Source organism: Brugia malayi, assembly GCF_000002995.4.
Source record: "Brugia malayi strain FR3 genome assembly, contig: Bm_v4_Chr3_scaffold_001, whole genome shotgun sequence".
NCBI lineage: Eukaryota > Metazoa > Nematoda > Chromadorea > Rhabditida > Onchocercidae > Brugia > Brugia malayi.
The window spans coordinates 12742093-12762373 of NW_025062477.1; the positions used below are offsets into that span (position 1 = coordinate 12742093).

General features: G+C 27.7%; 4 protein-coding genes across 4 annotated transcripts; 1 reads left to right on the forward strand and 3 right to left on the reverse strand.

Annotated features, from left to right (window-relative positions):
- Positions 1-466: 466 nt before the first annotated feature.
- On the reverse strand, positions 467-2858 carry Bma-eaf-1 (testosterone regulated apoptosis inducer and tumor suppressor, putative; the record flags this gene model as incomplete). Its single annotated transcript, XM_043080979.1, has 6 exons — positions 467-630; positions 912-1074; positions 1316-1415; positions 2015-2169; positions 2429-2502; positions 2759-2858. The coding sequence occupies 6 exons, from the start codon at positions 2856-2858 to the stop codon at positions 467-469; spliced, it is 756 nt and encodes a 251-aa protein (XP_042936913.1).
- Positions 2859-4264: 1406 nt separating this feature from the next.
- On the forward strand, positions 4265-9897 carry Bma-sac-1 (Recessive suppressor of secretory defect, putative; the record flags this gene model as incomplete). The annotated part of the gene is made up of 16 exons (XM_043080980.1): positions 4265-4302; positions 4641-4750; positions 4854-4937; positions 5121-5248; positions 5459-5611; positions 5924-6093; positions 6583-6715; positions 6880-7023; positions 7472-7566; positions 7725-7823; positions 8034-8151; positions 8490-8583; positions 8664-8722; positions 8959-9066; positions 9199-9355; positions 9788-9897. The coding sequence occupies 16 exons, from the start codon at positions 4265-4267 to the stop codon at positions 9895-9897; spliced, it is 1800 nt and encodes a 599-aa protein (XP_042936914.1).
- A 5405-nt stretch (positions 9898-15302) lies between these two features.
- Bm17684 (Uncharacterized protein) lies at positions 15303-16902 on the reverse strand (the record flags this gene model as incomplete). The annotated part of the gene is made up of 6 exons (XM_043080981.1): positions 15303-15393; positions 15509-15701; positions 15801-15878; positions 16135-16266; positions 16391-16664; positions 16804-16902. 6 exons carry the CDS (start codon positions 16900-16902, stop codon positions 15303-15305), a joined length of 867 nt encoding a protein of 288 aa, XP_042936915.1.
- A 1846-nt stretch (positions 16903-18748) lies between these two features.
- Bm9088 (Uncharacterized protein) lies at positions 18749-19651 on the reverse strand (the record flags this gene model as incomplete). The annotated part of the gene is made up of 4 exons (XM_043080982.1): positions 18749-18838; positions 18946-19183; positions 19271-19431; positions 19634-19651. The coding sequence occupies 4 exons, from the start codon at positions 19649-19651 to the stop codon at positions 18749-18751; spliced, it is 507 nt and encodes a 168-aa protein (XP_042936916.1).
- Between the last annotated feature and the right edge of the window lie 630 nt (positions 19652-20281).

Sequence of the window (20281 nt, forward strand, 5' to 3'; positions counted from 1 at the left end):
AAATGTGAATATAAATATAAAATGTTTACCTTTGATATGCTGTATAAGTGATTCAAAGAATAAAGGCAAAATTCAAAAATGTTCGTAAAATTTACTGAAATATCGGAAAAAGAATACAAGTAATCAGATCTGCAATTTTTTTTCAGAGAATAAAATATTACAGTGATTCAAGATAAGCATATTTTATTGAAACTTCCAAGATAACTCAGTTATCAAGTACATTGTATCTGCTAACATTGGTACAATGTATATCTAATAGAACGATATAAGAAATTTCTAAAGCCGAAAATGCCAGTTGTCAAATTGTTCTTTTTCATTACTTAAATTTTTAATTGTGACAGTTAATCCAATCTCTTTCCATTTTCTCAAAAAATAATCTTAAAACATAAAATAAATCTAAAAGAACTTTTCACAGCAAATTTAAACGAAAGAAAAAAAGAACATCTAAAAGCATATAAAAAAATCATTAATCTTCATCCGAACTTTCACTTAGCTGTAAATCATCATGCAATAATTTCTTCGTATTACTATTAACCGGAAACGGTGGTGGAGGATAAGATTTGATTTGTTTTTGTTTTGTTTCTTCAATTGCTGGCATTGATTGTGAACGTAGTTGTTGTTCCAACGCTTCTGAAAATGCTCACACATATAAAAAGAAAGAGCAACAATTTGACGATTTTCTTAATTAGCATCATTTTATGAACTAAGGATAATAAGTAGCTTTATAATATATACATGTGATTGAATCATTTATCATACATGAAAATAAATTAGTATCTTGAGAAGTATGATTAAAATAGCTAATCATATATAATAATATAGAAAGGTAATTCTTATTTCCTTCTTCAATAGCTACTACCTTAGTTTATAGCTGCATCGGATTAAAAAACAAAAAATAAAGAGAAAACAACCTTGTAAATCGTCATCATCACCAGTATCACTACTCCTACTTCTAGAATCATCACTACTGCGCATACTTTTTGATACCACAGATGCTGATTTCCTATCTCCGTCGTCACATTCTGAATCTGAATCACCCGATTCAGATGATACGGCGGATGAACCACTTGAACTCTAAAAACACAAAACTAATAGTGCCAACAAACCGAAAAGAATGCAATAAAAAAAAACTAATCGTCGTGTTATTTCGTTAACCTTTGCTTGTTCTAATAATATTTTCTTTGGAAAGATTCGAAGAAAAAAAGCAAAAGTCATAAATTCAATAAAATGTGAACTTATTACAGGTATTTATTGAAGTTTAATATAACTATTAAGCAAGCTAACAAAATTATGAAAATGAAGTCAAGAAATAAACCTTAGTATCATCCATTTCATCATCTGACTTTTCGCCACTTTCTTTCCGTAATCGTTCAATTTCGGATCGTAATCTTACCGAAGCACTATCTTCGTTACCCCTGGAATATACTACTATAACTAGCCTGATATAAAACATCCTCAATCAAATTTATGTATTAATTAACGACACTGCTATGATAAATGATTAATTCCAAAAAAATTTCCATTTTTAATAATGTCCAGAAGCTCTGGAAGCTTTTTTTTTCGTATCAAAATGCTTTTGCAACCAATTTTATTTTAAACTGTTCCTTTAATAAGCTGTATTGAAGTAATTTTAAAAATAAAAAAAAAAAAAGCATTTTGATTCAACAATCACAGAAATGAGCATAGTTGATCATTCGATCTTTAAACAAAACAAAAAATGAGTCTCAATATTATAATTTCTCATTGAAATATCAATGCATGTAGTAGCAGCACGACAAATTATTGCGCAACGTTATTAGATTAATTCACTGATTAAACTTTTAGGCAATCTCGCTATCACTTCTAAACAAGTGATGAAATTTTCTTAAAATAACTGTAACTTCTAAAAAATATTTTAACTATCATAATTGCCTAAATATTACTATCTATTACAATTACTATGTAATATGGTAAAATATTTTGATTTTTAGGCAAATTTAAATTTGATCATTTTAACAACACAGGAAAATGATACCTTGTTTTCTTTACAGACATTATAGATGAAAGCTTTTCAATTCTCATCTCACCGGTCAAGTGATCAAAAAACAACAAACATTCTTTCTCCCCTTTCACTGGCTTTTGTGCTCCTTTAAATACCGTTAAAGCATCACCTTCACCTGGTACTGCTACCTGTAAATAGAAAAGAAAACAAGTGGCACATCAAATATATTCACAAAATTTTTTCCTTCAATTCCAAAAAAAAAGTGCGTTTGAGAGGTGAAAATCTCACAAGAAAATATAACTAGGAACATTGTTATTTAGTATTTGATACTGTTAAATTCATCGCAGTATTACTTTACTTCAAAATTTTGAAAAAAAAATTTTTTTTCTTCAAAAGATTTCAAAAGAAAAAAGTCACCAAAATAAAATGAGAAAAAAAAAAAACAACCTGTACATCACCATTTCCACCAAATACTATGAATGTTTCTTTTTCTCCGGCTAATGATTTTGGCTTGAAATCAACTGCAAACATATTTTTCTTTTTTTAATTATTCAAGAGAACAAGAAAAACTTTTTGATTTGGATATAAGTACAATCCATTCGTGTTCGATTATCCTATTTATTGTTTTAATTACATTAAAAAAATGTTATAGAATGTTACATATTCTTTGCTTTTTGACAATTAAATGTAAATTTTCCACTATATTTCATTGATTTTTACATTAATACTAATAAAATACTTGAATATACTAATTAATTAATAGTTGGAATAACTTACATTGAAGTGTATGATAGATAGGTTTTTCTCCTCGTTCATGGAATGATTCGCCAAATTTTAGATTATACGTTCCGGATGGTATTTCACGTACTTCTGTCATTCTGTAATAAAATTCTTTTTTCTCTATAAATTCCTTCGTGAATAAATCAGGAATTAGTTCAATTACACTACACTACTACCTGAAAATATCTTAATTTCATGACAATATTCCATACTATAAACCCTAACATCTCTTCTTTCACTCATCAGATTAGAAAAATGTTACGAGAGAATTTAGAGGAACATAAGCGAGCATTTAAATAAACGTATGACCTTTGAACTCAAATTAAAATATATCAATTAAATCTTCATTGCAATTTATAATTTTAACAATTACGTAAGTAAAACTTCAACATCCTTTAACATTTCTATTTATGAAATAAAAAAAAAGAAAAAAAAAATACTGCAATTTAATCGATAATATGATAAAAATATCAATGAAATAAATTTCTTTCAAACACTTTTCTTCTTGCTTTGTTGTTTTCATTTTATAATCAATTGTTATGCGAAAGAAATTAACACACGTACTAATATACGTAACCAATATGTAAACAGCGTAAAAATACATACGTAAAACAAATTTACGTAAAAATACGCATGTAAAAATACATACGTATTAGATATAAAATATATAAGAAATAGAATGTTAAAGAATGTTGAAAATTTTTTAACATTTGAGATTTTTTTAAATAGATAAAAAAAGAAAAGAAAGAAAATTTAATGATAAGAAAGAAAATAATTGATGATAAGAAATGATTCGTTCAGAAAAAAAGAGAAAAAAAGGATGCTGAAGCAATTTAATCAATAAACATAGGAATAAATTGCTTGTAAAATTGTCAACTGGTTAGGTTATTGACTAAATTGCGATTAAAAGCATTTATCAGTCTACGTTGTTGCGTGAAATTGCGCTACGCTTTAGTTAAATATTTAAGTAAATTGTTGAAATTATAAATGCAACGAAAATTTAAGTAATAATTGTATGAATTACTGAAATATTACTGATGAATTGTGCAGGGTTTTTTTTTTTTTTTTTTGTTTTATATATTGAGGAAAGATTTTTCCTCTTTTTTGAATGAGTAATTTCAAATTGTGACTTGATGGTATGAGGAAAAAAATTTTTTTTAGCTTATAAATTGTTTCTAACTTAATATTTATTGCAGGAAGAGAGAAAGAAAACAAATAAACAAAGGAAGAATAAAAAAATTTATGCTATAATTATGGTAAAGTTTATGGTATAATGTTAATAATAATTAATTTTTAATATCAGCAAATTTTTGCAAAAATTCGATGGATAGTAAATTTTTAATTTCTAATTATTATGTAATTTAAATAAATCTTTCATTATTGTTTATTGCTCATTCATATTTATAATATTTATTAATGATTAATGTAGAATAGTAAAGAATATTTATGAACATATTTTATTTTCCGGGACCAATTAAATCACGATTTGATCATTTGAAGCCTATGGATGGACCAACAGAGATTTATGAGCAGCTTAATTTGTAAGCTTTTTGGAAATATTTTTAGTTATTTTTCTTTCATTACTTAAGACTTCCTGAATCATTACATTATTACAGATATTTGTTAACGTTTATTTCATAGTTGTAAATGTATTTTCGATGTCAAACTGCAAATAACCACTATAATTGCAGTATAATTATGCTGTAATTATTGATAAATATCAGTGAAGGAATGATTATTCATGATAGCATAAAAAAAACTTATAGTAATTAATTTGAATGAACTGCTGTATTCATATTTTTTAATCAAACTTAATTTTTTTGATAAGTAAAAGTTTTCTTATTTAAACTTTTTTTTCATTTTACATATGTTCATTTAGATGTATATTTCCGGAGAGATTTTGTTTGGAACCAAGAGGACGAGACGGTGGATTAGTTTCAGATACGTATTTAGAAATTGATCGTAATACGGGAAAGCTTGGTTTGATAAGTCAGTTCGTTTTCATTCGTTATGTATAAAATTATTAACTTACTACATTCCCGGTGTTCTTTCTCTTCATATTCTTTGAAAATAAATCATCGTATTTATGTAGGAAATAACGATAAGCCAATACTTATACATGATGCTGAAGTAAAAGTTATTCATGGAATTGTTGGCATCATTAAGCTTGTATCAGGTTTGTTATGTATTTTGACTGTTACTGTTTTATTATTTTATGATTTATATGCACAAATGTGAAGTAACATATTTTGATTAGCTTTTGTGTTTATTTAAATATTTATTTTTTTTAGCGAAAAAATAGAGATTTTACTGTAGTTCTATCCTGAAATTACATTTTATGAAATATATTTTTTTTCAGGTAATGCTTTGATAACTATAACCAAAGCTAATCTTAAAGGTGTTTTAACTGGTCATGAAATATGGACGATAACTGAAACGGAAATTATACCGTATGAAAAGACAGCATTACATCTAACAGAAAAACAGGTTACTTATTTCCTTTAACTTTTCTTATTTCTAAATGCTTAAATATGATTAGAATTAATAATGAAAAAGTTGTATCACAAATATAAAAATGAAATTTCATAGATTTTAAAGTGACATAGTTCAAAAATAAATGATTTTTTTCCCTCATTGCATATGAGGGCACAAAAAAAGTTGAAGTAAGTAATTTTAAATAAAATAGTGGCATTGCAGATTTGGTATAATCGACATTTTACTGATATGATCCAACTTGTATTATCAACTGGTGGATTTTATTTCTCACGCACTTTTGATTTGTCACATTCAGCACAATGGTTAGCAGAAAATGCTACACCTCTATTCAAAAGACTTCCAATGATGGGCCGAGTTCGTTGTTTCTGCTTCTTTATTATTATTGTCTTGAACAGATATTCCCTGTTTTTAAATTTAATCATGAAATTTGCCTTTTTGTAGGGATTGTAATTTTTTTGCTATATTTGGTCTGAAGCATGTGCCGTATCGTGGTTGTGCTTCTTCGTAGCTGCACTACATCGAATATTTAGCGATTAAGTTCAATAGAAACTAAGGAAAAGTACTATTTGAATTTTGTTGTCTCCTAAAGTATGCATTACATAGAATAAATGGTGTTTTGTTTTTGAAATTTTGTTTTTTATCTTTTATTTTTTTATGCATTTTTAGTCGGATGAACGTTTTGTGTGGAATCGATATTTGTCAGCTCCTCTTACAGCTATTCCCGAATTATTTCGATACGTGCTTCCTATAATACATGGTTTTTTTGATATAAGTCGTTGTATTGTTAATGGTCATATTTTCCAACTTTGTCTTATTTCTCGGAGATCTATTTATAGGTTTGAATTATTTTCATTTAATGTTGATGTTCTTTTTGATATATTCATGACTGCAAAATAGGATTCGTAATTATTGCTGCTGTACTGTTGTCATACCTGAAAGTATTTTGCTTAAAGGAACACATAATTTGACAGTTACTTTCAAAAGGTCTTTCAGTGATTTGAATATAAATATGAAATAAATTTTTTTCTTCGAATCTTACAATTATATGAAATATCTAAATTTGAGCTGTTCATTCTAAGAAATTGCAATAGAATTTATCTCTCTCTCTCTCTCTCTCTCTCTCTCTCTCTCTCTCTCGAATGTCCCATTACAGCAAATGAATATTGAATTTCTCAACTTGTGCATAGGAAATCAAATTTTGTTAGATCTTGAAATGTTATTGAAAAAATGTTTAAAGCAGCACAAAATTTTATGTCCATTAAATGATTTGTTTGTGGATGTTAAAACAATGTTCTTAAATGTAATTGAAGATTAAAAAATTTTAGAGCAGGTACAAGATTTTATATGCGTGGCGTCAGTACTATTGGACATTCAGCAAACTATGTAGAAACTGAACAATTGGTGGAATATGATAAGGATAGTGATCCGAAACAACGTTGCTTAACATCATTTGTACAGGTTAGCATAGAAAATTTTACAAAAATTTTGTTAATTAAATTTGCTATTAGCAATGGGTACTTCTTTTCTTTTTTTTTCTTTAAAATTTCATTTTTTTTTTTTTTTTTTTTTTTTTTTTTTGGGAAGTCCTAATTTTTAGAATGTAAAATATATACAATTTATAGATAAGAGGATCAATACCATTATTTTGGTCCCAGAGACCAAATCTTCATTGGCAACCTGAACCGTTGCTAAATCCAATTGATGATCAAACGGAAGCTTTTAAACGACATATGATAATGCAACGGAATATTTATGGAGGAAAACATGCTAGTAGTTTCATGAATAATTTTTTTCAACTTCTTAATAGTAGTTTTGTTTGATAAAAGAGTTAATCTATTGATATTGCTTAAATTTGGATAGAGCAAAATAGTAATTATTTAAGTATTTATAGATTCGACAAGTATCGAGTAGATTGAGATTTTGTTTGTACTATTATATGCAGTTAAAACTGTAGTAATAACTTTTACCGAATAGCAAAAAAAAGAAAAAGGAAAAAGAAATTGGCGTTATGAATATGGGGCATTTCAAATTTGTATACATAATAGCATACGTGGAATTTAAACTGATCAATAGCATAAGCTATTTTTAATCTTATTGAAATGAATGTAAAAATATGAAAGCTAGGAAATTTTTCGATGACTTAAGAAAATACTGAATGTACCCGACTCGGAAAATTTATTTTGCCAAACTGTAAATTCACTACCCTTCTTTTAGGTAATTGTAAATTTGGTAAATCAGAAAGGACGTGAAAAACGTGTTGGTGGAGAGCTTGATCGAGTTGTTTTACGTACAAATCTAGACTTCGTCAGGTAAATCGATATAAGATGCACTTACAGAAGTAAAGAAAGGTAAATCAGAGAAAGAATTGAAGTGGAATGGTTTATTTCAGGTATTAATATTTGATGCTTTGATTTTATATTTAATAACATTATTATTATTATTTTTTTTTTTTCTTTTTTTTTTTTAGGCTCAACGCGTTTGATTTCCACAAAGAATGTCGCACATTAGATTGGGGTCGATTGGATATGCTCAAAAAACAACTTAGAAGCGAAATTACAGAATTTGGGTATGTCTGTCACTACTAATTAAAAATTATCATTCATGGCAATGCTATTTTGTAATTCATAGAAAGAGCATCATTTCACATTTCAGTGCATTAAGATTTTATATTCAAGAAGCTAGAAACTTAAACCAATGGATCAAAATAGTTGAAAGAAAGAAACAATTATCTATAAAAATTTCAACTTAACATAGTTTAAATAGTACTTCTTTGCAGATTTTTCTCATCATTTTTAAACTCTACAGAACACATGCACAAACAAAAAGGTTTTTTCCGTACAAATTGTATGGATTGTTTAGATAGAACTAATGTTGCTCAATCAATGTTGGCTAAGGTATTCTATGCTAAAATAATTTTTTATTCTTTTTAAACTTTCTTATTGGTTTAATTTTCTGGTCAAGTTGATGCCATTGATTGGTTCTTGTCCCTTGGAATATTATCCCATATATGATATGTTTCGAAACTATGATTACTGAACATATTTTCATATATATGTGAGAGGATGATTCATATTGCTGAGGTAATTATACTAACGTTAGCTTAGCTATCTCATTCTTATCTGAATGCAAGAATATTCATACAACGCTAGCAATTTTATTTTGAAAAGAATTGAAATGATAGTCGTTTTCAAGCATTTATCTTTTGATTGTAATCATCTCAAATGCATTTGAGGAATCACTAAAAGATCAATTATCTTATATGAAGATTATTGGTAATGGTTTTGAAGTGGACAGTTATCCAGAGTTATCTGCTACTTTTAAAAGGAGTAAGCGCTTTACTGGATGTTATGCATAAATATGTGACCTGATGTATTATCAACTGAAATTTATCAGTATTGTTTTATAGTTTGGGCTGATAATGGTGATGAATGCAGTCGTCAGTATGCAGGAACAGGTGCACTAAAGGTTTAATGGTTTATTTATTGAATGAAAGAAAAATTTGATGCAATCCTTTTGATGAATTTATCTTTGACATGTAGCAATTGAATATAATATAATGGTTGTAATATTAGTTTTTTATTCATTCTTATTTACATTAATAATGCAGTAAATCTTTTGTCAACTATGTTTTCATGTAATTAATGTGACTTGTTGATTTTTTTTTAAGTAGTTTATTACCTGATTTTTTTTCTTTTTTATAGGCTGATTATACACGTTTTGGTAAGCGAACTTTTTCGGGAGCATGGAATGATTGCATAAATGCTTTCACACGTTATTTTCGTAACAATTTTGCGGATGGTTACAGACAGGTTACTTTGAATATTTCTAGGCTTTGTGCTGTTTCCTAATTTATGTCATATGGATATCAAAAGTTTTGTACAGTAACAAAATGAGATTTCATTGCTATTTGTCGAAACATAATTTGGTAGGGAATATTTCAGGATGCAATCAATCTTTTTCTTGGTAATTTTCGGGTTGATCCAAGCAATTTGCCAGCCACTTTTGAAACTACAGTGCTCAGTTTTGATTATCATGGTGGTGCTATTGTCGGTGCAATTTTTGCAGCTGCAATGATTATTCTTTGTATATTAGTAGCAGGTAAGCATTTGCAAATATGATTATCGTCTATGAATTCTCAATTCGAATGATTCCAAAAAATAATAATCAAAATTGAACCTGTATGTATGGATTCCAAAAAAAATAATAATTAAAAAAATTGAAATTAATCTCTCCCATTAAAGTTAAAGGTTGAAAATTAAAGTTATAACTATTTTTTAAAGTGTGATTGAATTATCACTAGGTAATTCCTAATTCAGAAAGAAAAAGGAAAAAGAATAAGCTATTCTATATTGTGATTTATTCAAATTCAAATATTTTTGAATTGCTTATGTTGATTCAAATGTTACTTTATAGGTGTGTATGCTTAAGCGTTTATATATAAATGTATAATAGCAATGAAAAAAGAAGGTTTAAATCATGAATAGCTGTTGGAGGGTTACTGATTTTAAGCTTTGCAAATTTAAATTTCAGAAAATATGACAGCAACTATATTTTGGTTTGTAGTTTTTATGGCATTGATGTTATTCATATTTGTCAATGGTGAAGAATTTGTAAACAAACCTCGATTGAAAATGGACTAAAACTCTCGATTCAATCAGCTTTGATTTTAAAATTAGCAGAAATTGATTAGTGAATATTCGTTGTTAATTTTTCGTGTCGCATACCTCATAAATCCCTTTGAAATATTAAAGTTTTCTCTTTTTCATCTCAATTTCTGATATCTCCAACATTTGCTAAAACCTAGTGAATATAATTTTGTGATATTGCCACATATTATTGAACAATTGTTTAATAAGCAATGCAATATATTTTGGGATTCTAAAAAGTTTCCTTTGTTTCTGCAATTATCAATAAGTAAAAAATAAATAAGACAAAATGAAGTTAAACGTATCGTGAATACTAATAAATAATCATTATCAGAGAAGCCATTACTAAGTATTGCTTGATAAAAGTTTAAGTAATTTTTCAAACATTAGGTGTGAGAATTCAGAATTTGAAAGTTGAACGATCTGAAAATATATTTTATAATATCATTTATTTCTATATTTTTTTGTAGTATTAGATTTTCATATTTCAATTATAATTTAGTTTCATTCATTTAATTATAATGTCGCTCCAGCTTCTATAATTTCAGTATTTCTGGTAATATTGGAACTTTTTTTCATATCCCAGTCCAACTCCGAACTTGATTTCTTTATTGAAATACTTTAATCAATAAATAAATAAATCAATTTCATGAGATATTTATTTTAGCTAAAAGTATAACTCTCTAACATAGGCATTTGTTACCTATTCTGTGATAATATTCTCATTCGGTTAAATTCAGTGTTTTTTTCTCTTTTTCTGCTGATTTTTTTCTTACAGTGATATGCTCATTAATTTTTTTTTACCTTTGTAATTGATAATTACCAATTGCATTTTCAATTTCCACTTGCCATATTCCCTGAATGAACCTTAAAATTCTATTCGAACTTTCTTTTAAACAATTGACACTATTGCATATGTTAGCTGTTTAAACATAACATCTCGTCATATTCTCTTTCTAAAAGATAACTAAAGAATGAAAGGAAATTGTTTTAACTTTTATTTATTTGGATTGTTTTTCTCGGCTAGTCTTTTTTCATTTGTACTATTTCTGTTCTACAACCATACTTTTAGTTAATGAATGTGTATTATATTGAAATAATGATCAAAAGATATGAGATTTTTTTCTGCTATTTCTAAGTTTTTTTTTTTTTCTTGAGTATATTCTATTTCTCATTTTTCATTATAATCCGAGGTTAGGGATTGGAGATGTAATTGATTATTCACTGATCACATATAATGATTAGCAAAATTCATTATATATGTATATATTAAAATGAGCAGTTTGGGCATCATTTAGCAGTATATGTAGGAAGGCAAATTTTTTAAATAAAATTAATTAATTAATTAGTTGGATGGAAAAATTTATAGCAGTAATGATTATGTTATCAATAGATGTGTCAATTAATAAATATGCATTAGAAAAATCCATGCATAATATTTATGAAAGTATTTATGTTAAGTATTAAAAATAGTGAAAAGAAAATGTTCAATAATTTCAAATCTTACAAACAATAAAACAACTATTAACAACTGATAATAATTTTTTTAACTGATAAATTTGAAATGAGTTAAATGATTGCATTTTCAATTAGGAAAAAGTGCACTTAATTACAAACAAGCAACATGTTATTAAAACGAATTCTATTTTAAAGAGAACAAAAATTAAAAAAAAAGCTCATCTATTTCATTTGACATTTTTGCATAATCTCGCAATGTTGATATTAGAACTTATTTCCTAGTTTAATATACAAAAACTCTTATAAATTGTAGGATTTTCATAAAAATCAATATTTAAATCTGAAATAAAAATTAGTTTTTATTGTGAAAATGGATTAAAACCATGACTAATTAAAAATTTTTTTAATTTTATTACTGAACTATTATTCAAAACATAATTATTAAAGTTTATTATTTAAGCTGTCAAATGACTATACCGTGCATGACTATATCCAAGATATTTTAACATATAAAATAATCAATTAAATTGAAAATATCGATTGCTTTTAATGAAATGACATTTTTTAATAGTTTTAACACCTAATTATTTGATAATACTAAAATCTATTTCCTAGTTTAATATACAAAAAATCTTACAATTTGTAGGATTTTCATAAAAATCAACATTTAAATTTGAAAAAAAAAATTAGTTATAATTATGAAGATGAAATAAAGCCATGACTAATTAAAAATTTTATTAATTTCGCCACTGAATTATTATTCAAAACTTTAATAATTAAGTTTTTCTTAAAGTTCATTTTATTATTTTTCTGTGAAATGACCAAACCGCACATGACCGGTACCCAAGAAATGCATATAAAATAATTAATTAAGTTGTAAATATAAAATTTGATAATATTAGAACCTTTTTCCTTGTTTAATATACAAAAACTTTCACAAATTGTACGGTTTTCTATAAAAATCAATATCTAAATTTGAATTTAAAACTAATTTTAACTGTAAAAATGAATTAGTACCATAACTAATAAAAAATTTTATTAACTTCGCTACCCAAATTGTTAAAAACTTAATTATAAAAGTTTATTAATCTATCAAATGACCACACCGTTTGTGACCAGTGCCATGCAATGCATATAAAAAGATCAATTAAGTTGAAAATATTTTTTTTTTCTTTAATGAATTGATATTTTTTAATACTCCACATTATTCCAAGCGTCAGAAGAATTCTCCTCGCTGAATCTAAGATCGATGACAACACCAACTCACGACTATTCACCGAGATCTCAGTTATACTTGCAGCAAAAACGACCCCAAATTCAAAGATTTAAAAGAAGAAGAATTCATAAATAGAGCTTTTTTTGGTTTTTTATGATTGAAAATATGTCAAAAAAGCTTACCTTCTAATCATTTGATGCAATTTGTTTAAAAAATTTGACCTGCAAATTGAATGACATCAAAAGGTACTGAGTAGAAATAAAATTAAATTGCATGCAGAAAACAAATTAGCAAAGTGATACAACAAATTAATAACACTATTTAATAAAACACGATTATTTAATAAATAACAAAAAGGTATAAAACATGCAAAAATATGAAAAACTTTACTGTGGATTAAATGCAAGTCAGAAATGATAAGTTAAATAAAGATGCAGTAGTAAAAAACATGCAGTAAATATAAAAAAAAAAAGCATGCAATAAGTTAGAAATATTAGAAGAGATCACACAAAAAGTAAAATCAAAAACTGCACAGTTAATAAAATAAATACATCAATAGAACTAGTAGAAAAAATTTTGTATTAATTAAAATTAGCATAATATCAAGACAACAAGAAAAATTCGAAAATCCAAGTTATATAAAATATTATCTAATAATGTAAATAAGTGAAATGAATAAAAACGCCATGCAATTAGTAGAATTACAAAATAGGCATGCATCAGCAGAAAGAAGTAGTGCTATAAAAGCACGCAATAAGCTAGAAGCAACAAACGTAATAAATGCAAAACAATGCTAACAAAAAAGAGCTACCAATAGCAAGTGAAACCAACAAAAAAGGCGTGTAAGTAGACTACAAAAAACATGGATCAAAGAATCAAAAAAGGCATGCAATTAGTAAAGTTAACAATTAATAAAGAACATGCAGTAAATTAAAAGTAATCAAAAGTGAGTGAAAAAATGCTAACAAAAAGAAATTCGAAAACTAGAACTGATCGTAAATACGAATCAGAGTAACAAAAAAAGCATGCAGTTATTAAAGTTACAAACGACATGACTAATTAAAACATGCAGTAAATTAAGAGCAACCAAAAGTAATCTCCAATAATGAATGAGAATAATAAGAGAAATTGTTAACAAAAAAAGCATGCAATTGGTAAGGTTGTAAAAAAGATATTTGAACAATTAATAAAGGGCATGCAACAGTTTAAAAACAAACAAAAATGATTGTTATCAAAAAAGAAAGATTTGAAAACTACAATTAATTTCTAACAGCAAGTGAGAGTGATAATAAAAAAAAAAAAACATACAATTGTTGAACTAAAAAATGAAATCAAAAAAATTGAAAAATCAAAAAATTGTAAACTAAAAACTATATCAAAAATCGAATAAAAAAAGATCAAAGAAAAAAATGAAGTCTAAGGAATAGCATAAATAAAATAAGATTAAATTAAGAGATTAGTCAAAAAAAAAATTAATGAATGATAAATGAATTAATCTAATGAATGAAAAAAAAAAACGAATAATTCGAGAAGTTACCAAAAATTTTTTAGAGTCCCAATATTTTATTGATTTAAAAGAATATTTCAAATATTGAGAAAAATGATCATAGATTTGGAAATTTATTCTAGATTACAGAAAATTCTCTCTCAGAATTTTATGAGCACACATTTTACCCATAAATTATAAGCAAATATAATTCTGTACCTTTCTTCGATCTTCCCCACCAAAAACGTAATTAAAAAGCTGGGTACCAACTCGTGATCAGCGCAAAAAATATTAAAATAAAAAATTAAGACATTATTAAATTGACCAATAATATCATAAATTTCTCAACTCACTAACATTAAACCAAAAATCTGAACATAAGGAATAAGTTTTGAAAATTACTCAGTGCCTTAAAAAATATATTCAAATATGGAAATTTGCGCGTGTAACTATCTAACGGTTAAAAAACGAAAACATCTTATAACGGAGCATGAGTAAATGTAACTAATAAAACTAAAGAATCTACTGCAAGTTAAAAATACAAAATTAAATCGAAGCTGGTACCCAATACATATAGCATATAAGTTAAGCAATATTAAAGAAGCGAAAAAATCAGCAGTAAGAAAATAAATAATACAAACAATAGTTGTGAGAAAATTAAGAAGCAAAAAAGATGAAAGTTGTTAGTAAAAAGTACAAAACCATTAGAAACACTAAATTAAACACAAATTACTACAAAAGAAATAAATAAATTGCAACAATAAATATTTAGTAAAATTGAAAAGCAAAGCTAGTAAAAAAATTGAAAAAAAAAAAAAAAAATGAAAAAGAAAAACAACCGAATTCGAAGAGTTAAGCTAACAATATTCAATTTTGTGATAGCAAAAAAATCCCTTTTTTTGACAGTGCCGCTAAAAACTGTAAATGTTGTATAAAAATATAAAATGATTACAAAATCCCAAAATTTTCCATATTTTGAATTCAGTTGTTTTCACATCACAATTATTCTAACAGCAAATTTTTTTTTTTAAATTTTTTTAGTTTTTTATTTTTTTGTTTTTTCTCAATTCTTATTCTTTTTCCTTTTTTTAATTTTTTTTTTTTGATTTTTTTTATTTTTTTGTTTTTTTTAATTTTTTTTATTTTTTTTGATTTTTTTGATGTTTTTGTTTTTTTTTTTTTGTTTTTTAATTTTTTTTGCTTTTTATTTTTTTTTTTTATTAATTCAATTCCAATAACTCAACTTGCCGTATTTCGTGGAAGAGACTGGAGAGATGGGGCAGGCAGCGACAGGTTGGCCGCGTGGGAAAAGCCTGTTGTTATTATTGGCCTGAAAAAAAAGTTACTGATTAATGATTAGATAAACTATTTACCTTAGGAGTATTTTGTTTTTATAACATCTGGATCTTTTTCTCTTAAATTCTGCAATATTACTAATTTATTACCTGGAATGAACAAATGATCCTCTTCTCTTCCCACAAGATCCAATCTGCGCTTCACCTGTCTTTCGCCAATTACGGCCGCACAAGCCCTCGGGCACCCACCAATCAAGGGCATGAAGCTCCACCGCTGCCGTTCTCTGTGCGGCCGTAAATCCAGGTGGCAGCAAGAGGTTGTGCCCACAACGAGCACAAAAACCTGGAATATGCATATAAAATAATTTGTTGCTTCCTAGATGAATCAAATCCAGGTACATTTTTAAAAACTAAAATGAAAATTTCACTTCGAAATTCTTACCTTCTTGCCTGTGCATCCTAGAAGCGTGAATGCGCCACCCCTTCAGCGTATCGAACTGCCTACCGCAGAAGCCGCACACTGAAAATAGAAATGATTTAAAAAATATCGTTGCAATAAATTATTGTTAAAACATCGATATGGAAATTTTGCAACTATTTTGGTGTATTATAAATATTATAAAGGATGAAGTGATTTCATTCGCAAGCATGATTATACTAGGATGAGGTCAAAATATGATTATATCCTTTCATAAATAACAGGTATATAGTCATTCTCAGTGTTATTGAAACAATAAATCATTACCGATTTTGTTATTTCTTTCTCCTTGCGTCACCGTGTATGGTTCCGCCTGCGGCACTTGCAACTCCATTCGGAAGATCCCCTAAATCAGCGGGATTCTTCCGGTACTGCCGTAGCCATTTCTTCCTGCGTGGCAAGAACCGGGATGCGAATCGTCCTCGTGCGTCTGGAATAGGTTTAAAGTTGATGCAAATTACTTAAAAGATGATGCTAATAATTGTTCTATTGCTTTACTATATAGTTGCTTCAAAAATCATAACTTACAGGACGAGTTCTCGAACTGATTCAACCGATGCCACTCGTCTCCATTGGTGCCACCGGTGCCTCAGGTTCATTTTCTTCCTCTTCTTCATCATATGGCAGAGGCGTCCACTCTGCTTCGCATGGCCAATTCTCGGCCTCTTCACTACTTTCAGGCAGAGGAGTCCGCTCTGCTTCTTCTTCGTCAAATTCCGGCTCCTGAGGCACCGGATTCTCTTCCATTACTTCGTGGGCATTTTGCCCCACCAATCCCTCCAACCTCCGCCCTGCCTCCATCATACCTTCTATGAGCGAGCGCTCGAACTGAAAAGGCTGATTTTAACATTTCACGATTTAAATTTAAGCAATTAGAAGTTCTGCAGCTCTTACTTCATGCTGCCATCAATTCATAAAATAAACGAAAAAAAGAAAGAAGGGAAAAGAAAAACAAAATTAAAAATACCTGAAGCGTCTCGCTCACAAATCGTTGCAAAATTCGATACATTTCTGGCTCCCGTTTCAAGTACTCAAAAACTATTTTGATATCTTCCATGGAAGCCATAATTCTATAAAATTAGCAAATTTACCAAATATCCCGCAAGTATAAAATACGTGACGTAACCATTATTTACTTTTTATGAAAAAATACCAAGTTCCAATGTATGCACAGTCTAATACTAACTATGCTAATCATTAAACATCCCATACTTTCTTCTGTTATAATTCTGATTTAAGAAAGAAATGACAAGAAAAAAAAATGACGAAAATGAACATCCATGATAGTATTTCCGTGCATTCTCCCGCATTCATGAAGATATATACTTTTGAAGATATATACTTTTATTTCTGCGGAATTTTTTTCGATTACTTGTTTTGTTATTCGATCGAGATTGCTATCATATATTAAGTGATAGATGTAGTGATCTCCAGTGATGATTTCAGATTTACTGTATGATGGTTTCCTTTTTCATTGAAAATTTTATTTCATCAATTGCTGATTTGTTTCTAATTTGTAAGCAAACCGAATGTTGATTCAAAACTTGCAAATATTTTCTTCCTTGAATATTAAATATACATTTATACTTTTAATACTCATTCCTAATTAGTTCTTGCTGCTGAATTTTACTTTTAGTTTTCAATGTTTGTATACTGCTATCAAGTTCAAATTTTTATTATTTTTTGACTTCATACGTTTCTGTTACCAAATGAAATGAGTCTCACAGCAATTTGTTATCATTATTATGTTAAACTTTTCAAATATCCATTGTAATAAATCAACCGATGAAGAATTTACATTAAAGCGTGTTTTCATTTCACAATTTGTGATCTTTCGTAAGCTATTTGAAATGAATTTGCATTCATTCGTACTATCTCCATTAAACGCTTAGATACAATAAGTCGTCCTTGGTATTTATCTAAAAGTCATTATTTTTTGTTTTTATTGTTGGAAAAAAAAAGGTTAAAATCTTTTCAACATTTATCACATCCTAACTGCAAACACAATCTTATCTAATCTTATTAATGTATCACTGTATTGTATTTTGGTGTCTTCATGTAAGTTTTATCAGTTTTAGATTATTATCGTTTAAAAAATGAAGTCTAAGGAATAGAGGTCAACCAATAGATATCGCGTATTTACAGGAGGGAATAGAAGTCATTTATTAAAAATGAAGAAAAAAACAAATGCAATTTTGTTGATTGCTGTCCTTCCTCATTTAATAAATCTAATAAAAAAAATTATTTTAGAATGTGTATAACTATATTATATATATGTAATCATCTAACTAAAATATTTAAGAAAATAACTAAAGTAACTAAAACATATATTTTTCTAAAACCTTTTTAGAATAAATTTTTACTGTTTGAAAAAGACAATATAAAATTAATAGATTTTATATTGTCTTTTTCACAATGATGATAGCTTATAAATTATAAAAAAAAACTTAAAACTTAAATTATAACGATGTGACTACGAAGATGTAACTTCTGCTTTTAAATCATTAAATGATGTAGCAATCTCGAATTACTCGAACAAATAATAGATTATCTTATCTAATCTTATTAATGTATCACTGTATTGTATTTTGGTGTCTTCATGTAAGTTTTATCAATTTTAGATTATCATCGCTTACACAACGGTCGTAATTCAGCTATAGCATTGCATTACAAAAGAAAGTGTAAATTATATGAAATTTATTAAAATGTAATAATTCTGAATAAAATAAAATGTTCATTTAAAAATCAAACAAAACAACTTTGTATATTGCACAAAGCATAAAGTAACAAGTGGAGTGACCAATGAATTTTCAAAAATAACGTACAGATGCTCAATATGCACAAAATACTAGATAAGCAAATCAATATAAATATAGCATTTAATTTAATTATTATTTAAATACATTTCGTCCTCAACCTCGATGCATTCCCTCTCTTCCAGGCCTATACCTTGCTTCATGAATTGGTCCATTGCACAGGATGAAATCGGTTCCACTTTCGTCCTATAAAATTTATCAATGATCTGAACAATCTTCATTAATTAATTCAAGCTGTCACGGAAAATAACATTAAAAACTATTATATTTGAATATAATCAAATAATTCCTACCACATTTGGATCAGGAACAAAAGCATAAGTTGGTGAATGTGAATTGCAACACTCTTCATTGATAATTTCCTCAATCATCCGCAAAGCTTTGCGGATATTATGCTCATATCCGTTGATTGTGAACGTGGAACTCTGAAATCGGCGTGGTAACATGAATTCTGTTTCAGTTTGGAACGCTATTAGAAGCGCCCGTTGATCCTCCACTCCAAGCAATAAATCGATCAGTTCAGTGGGGATCCTAAATAATGGAAATAGATTCAAATGACTGAAATTTGATTTTGAAACACTGCAAAATAGATGAAATTAGACTAAAACTTTTATTCACCTGAAACTTACGGCAGCTAATGTTGAGCATTCTATTTCCTGCTGCCGTTTTTGTTCCTCATAGCGAATCCGTTCCGCTATAAGGCGTGTTACTAAACTGGAATCCTCCTCCGATTGGAGTATCATTTCAATTTGTTGCGGAGAAGACTCAGTTTTCTGCTGCTAGAAAGATTAATATTACATTTGAATTTCATTGCCCGAGAAAACCAATAATGTAGCATACAATGAAATCTAAGTTTTAAAAACATTTTCATTCCAGAAATTCCAATGCATATGGATTTGTATATTGGTTAAGAAATTAATTTAGATGATAACAGTGGAATAAGTCGAAGAGAGAAAAAAAAATTTAATTCTATAAACTTACTCGGAGATGCTCCTCCATACTTTTTTGAAATTTTGAAAAATTGAGTGAAATACTCATTGTTTCCAACGGACTGAAAAATAAAGTATATGATTCTTTTATGTTTTATTTCTAACTGAACAGAAAATAGTGATAAAAATAATTTGGGAAATAGGTCCTACAGATAATTTAAAGCGATCGCCATATTACTTCAGAGATTTCAAAAGAAAGCAATTTTTGGGCATAAATGGAGAGAGATTAAGACGATGTCGACTTTGTATGCAATCTTTTTGACAATGACAAGTTGAAGAGTGAAAGTGCGTTTATATACTTCTAAATAGGCTCTGATTGACCTCATCAACACTGTGTTCTTTGTTGACTTCATCAGTTTTATGGATTAACTGAGGTGTGGGCGGGTCTCTTTGAAGATACCTCTGCTTCGGTTACTTTCCTTCCCAAAAGTTTTTGTTTCGACAAAGAAAGAAAATCTAAACATTTTATAATTTGCGATTGCAAGAGATTGCACAAATTGATTGCAACTTAGAAGCAATCTTGTTGAGTCACTCAAAATTTACTACGCAAAAATTATTCAAAATTTTAACGAATTTATCTTACATACTTATTTCAATGTCGCATACTCTGCGAATATTGCACTGTTTTCGATTCGTACAG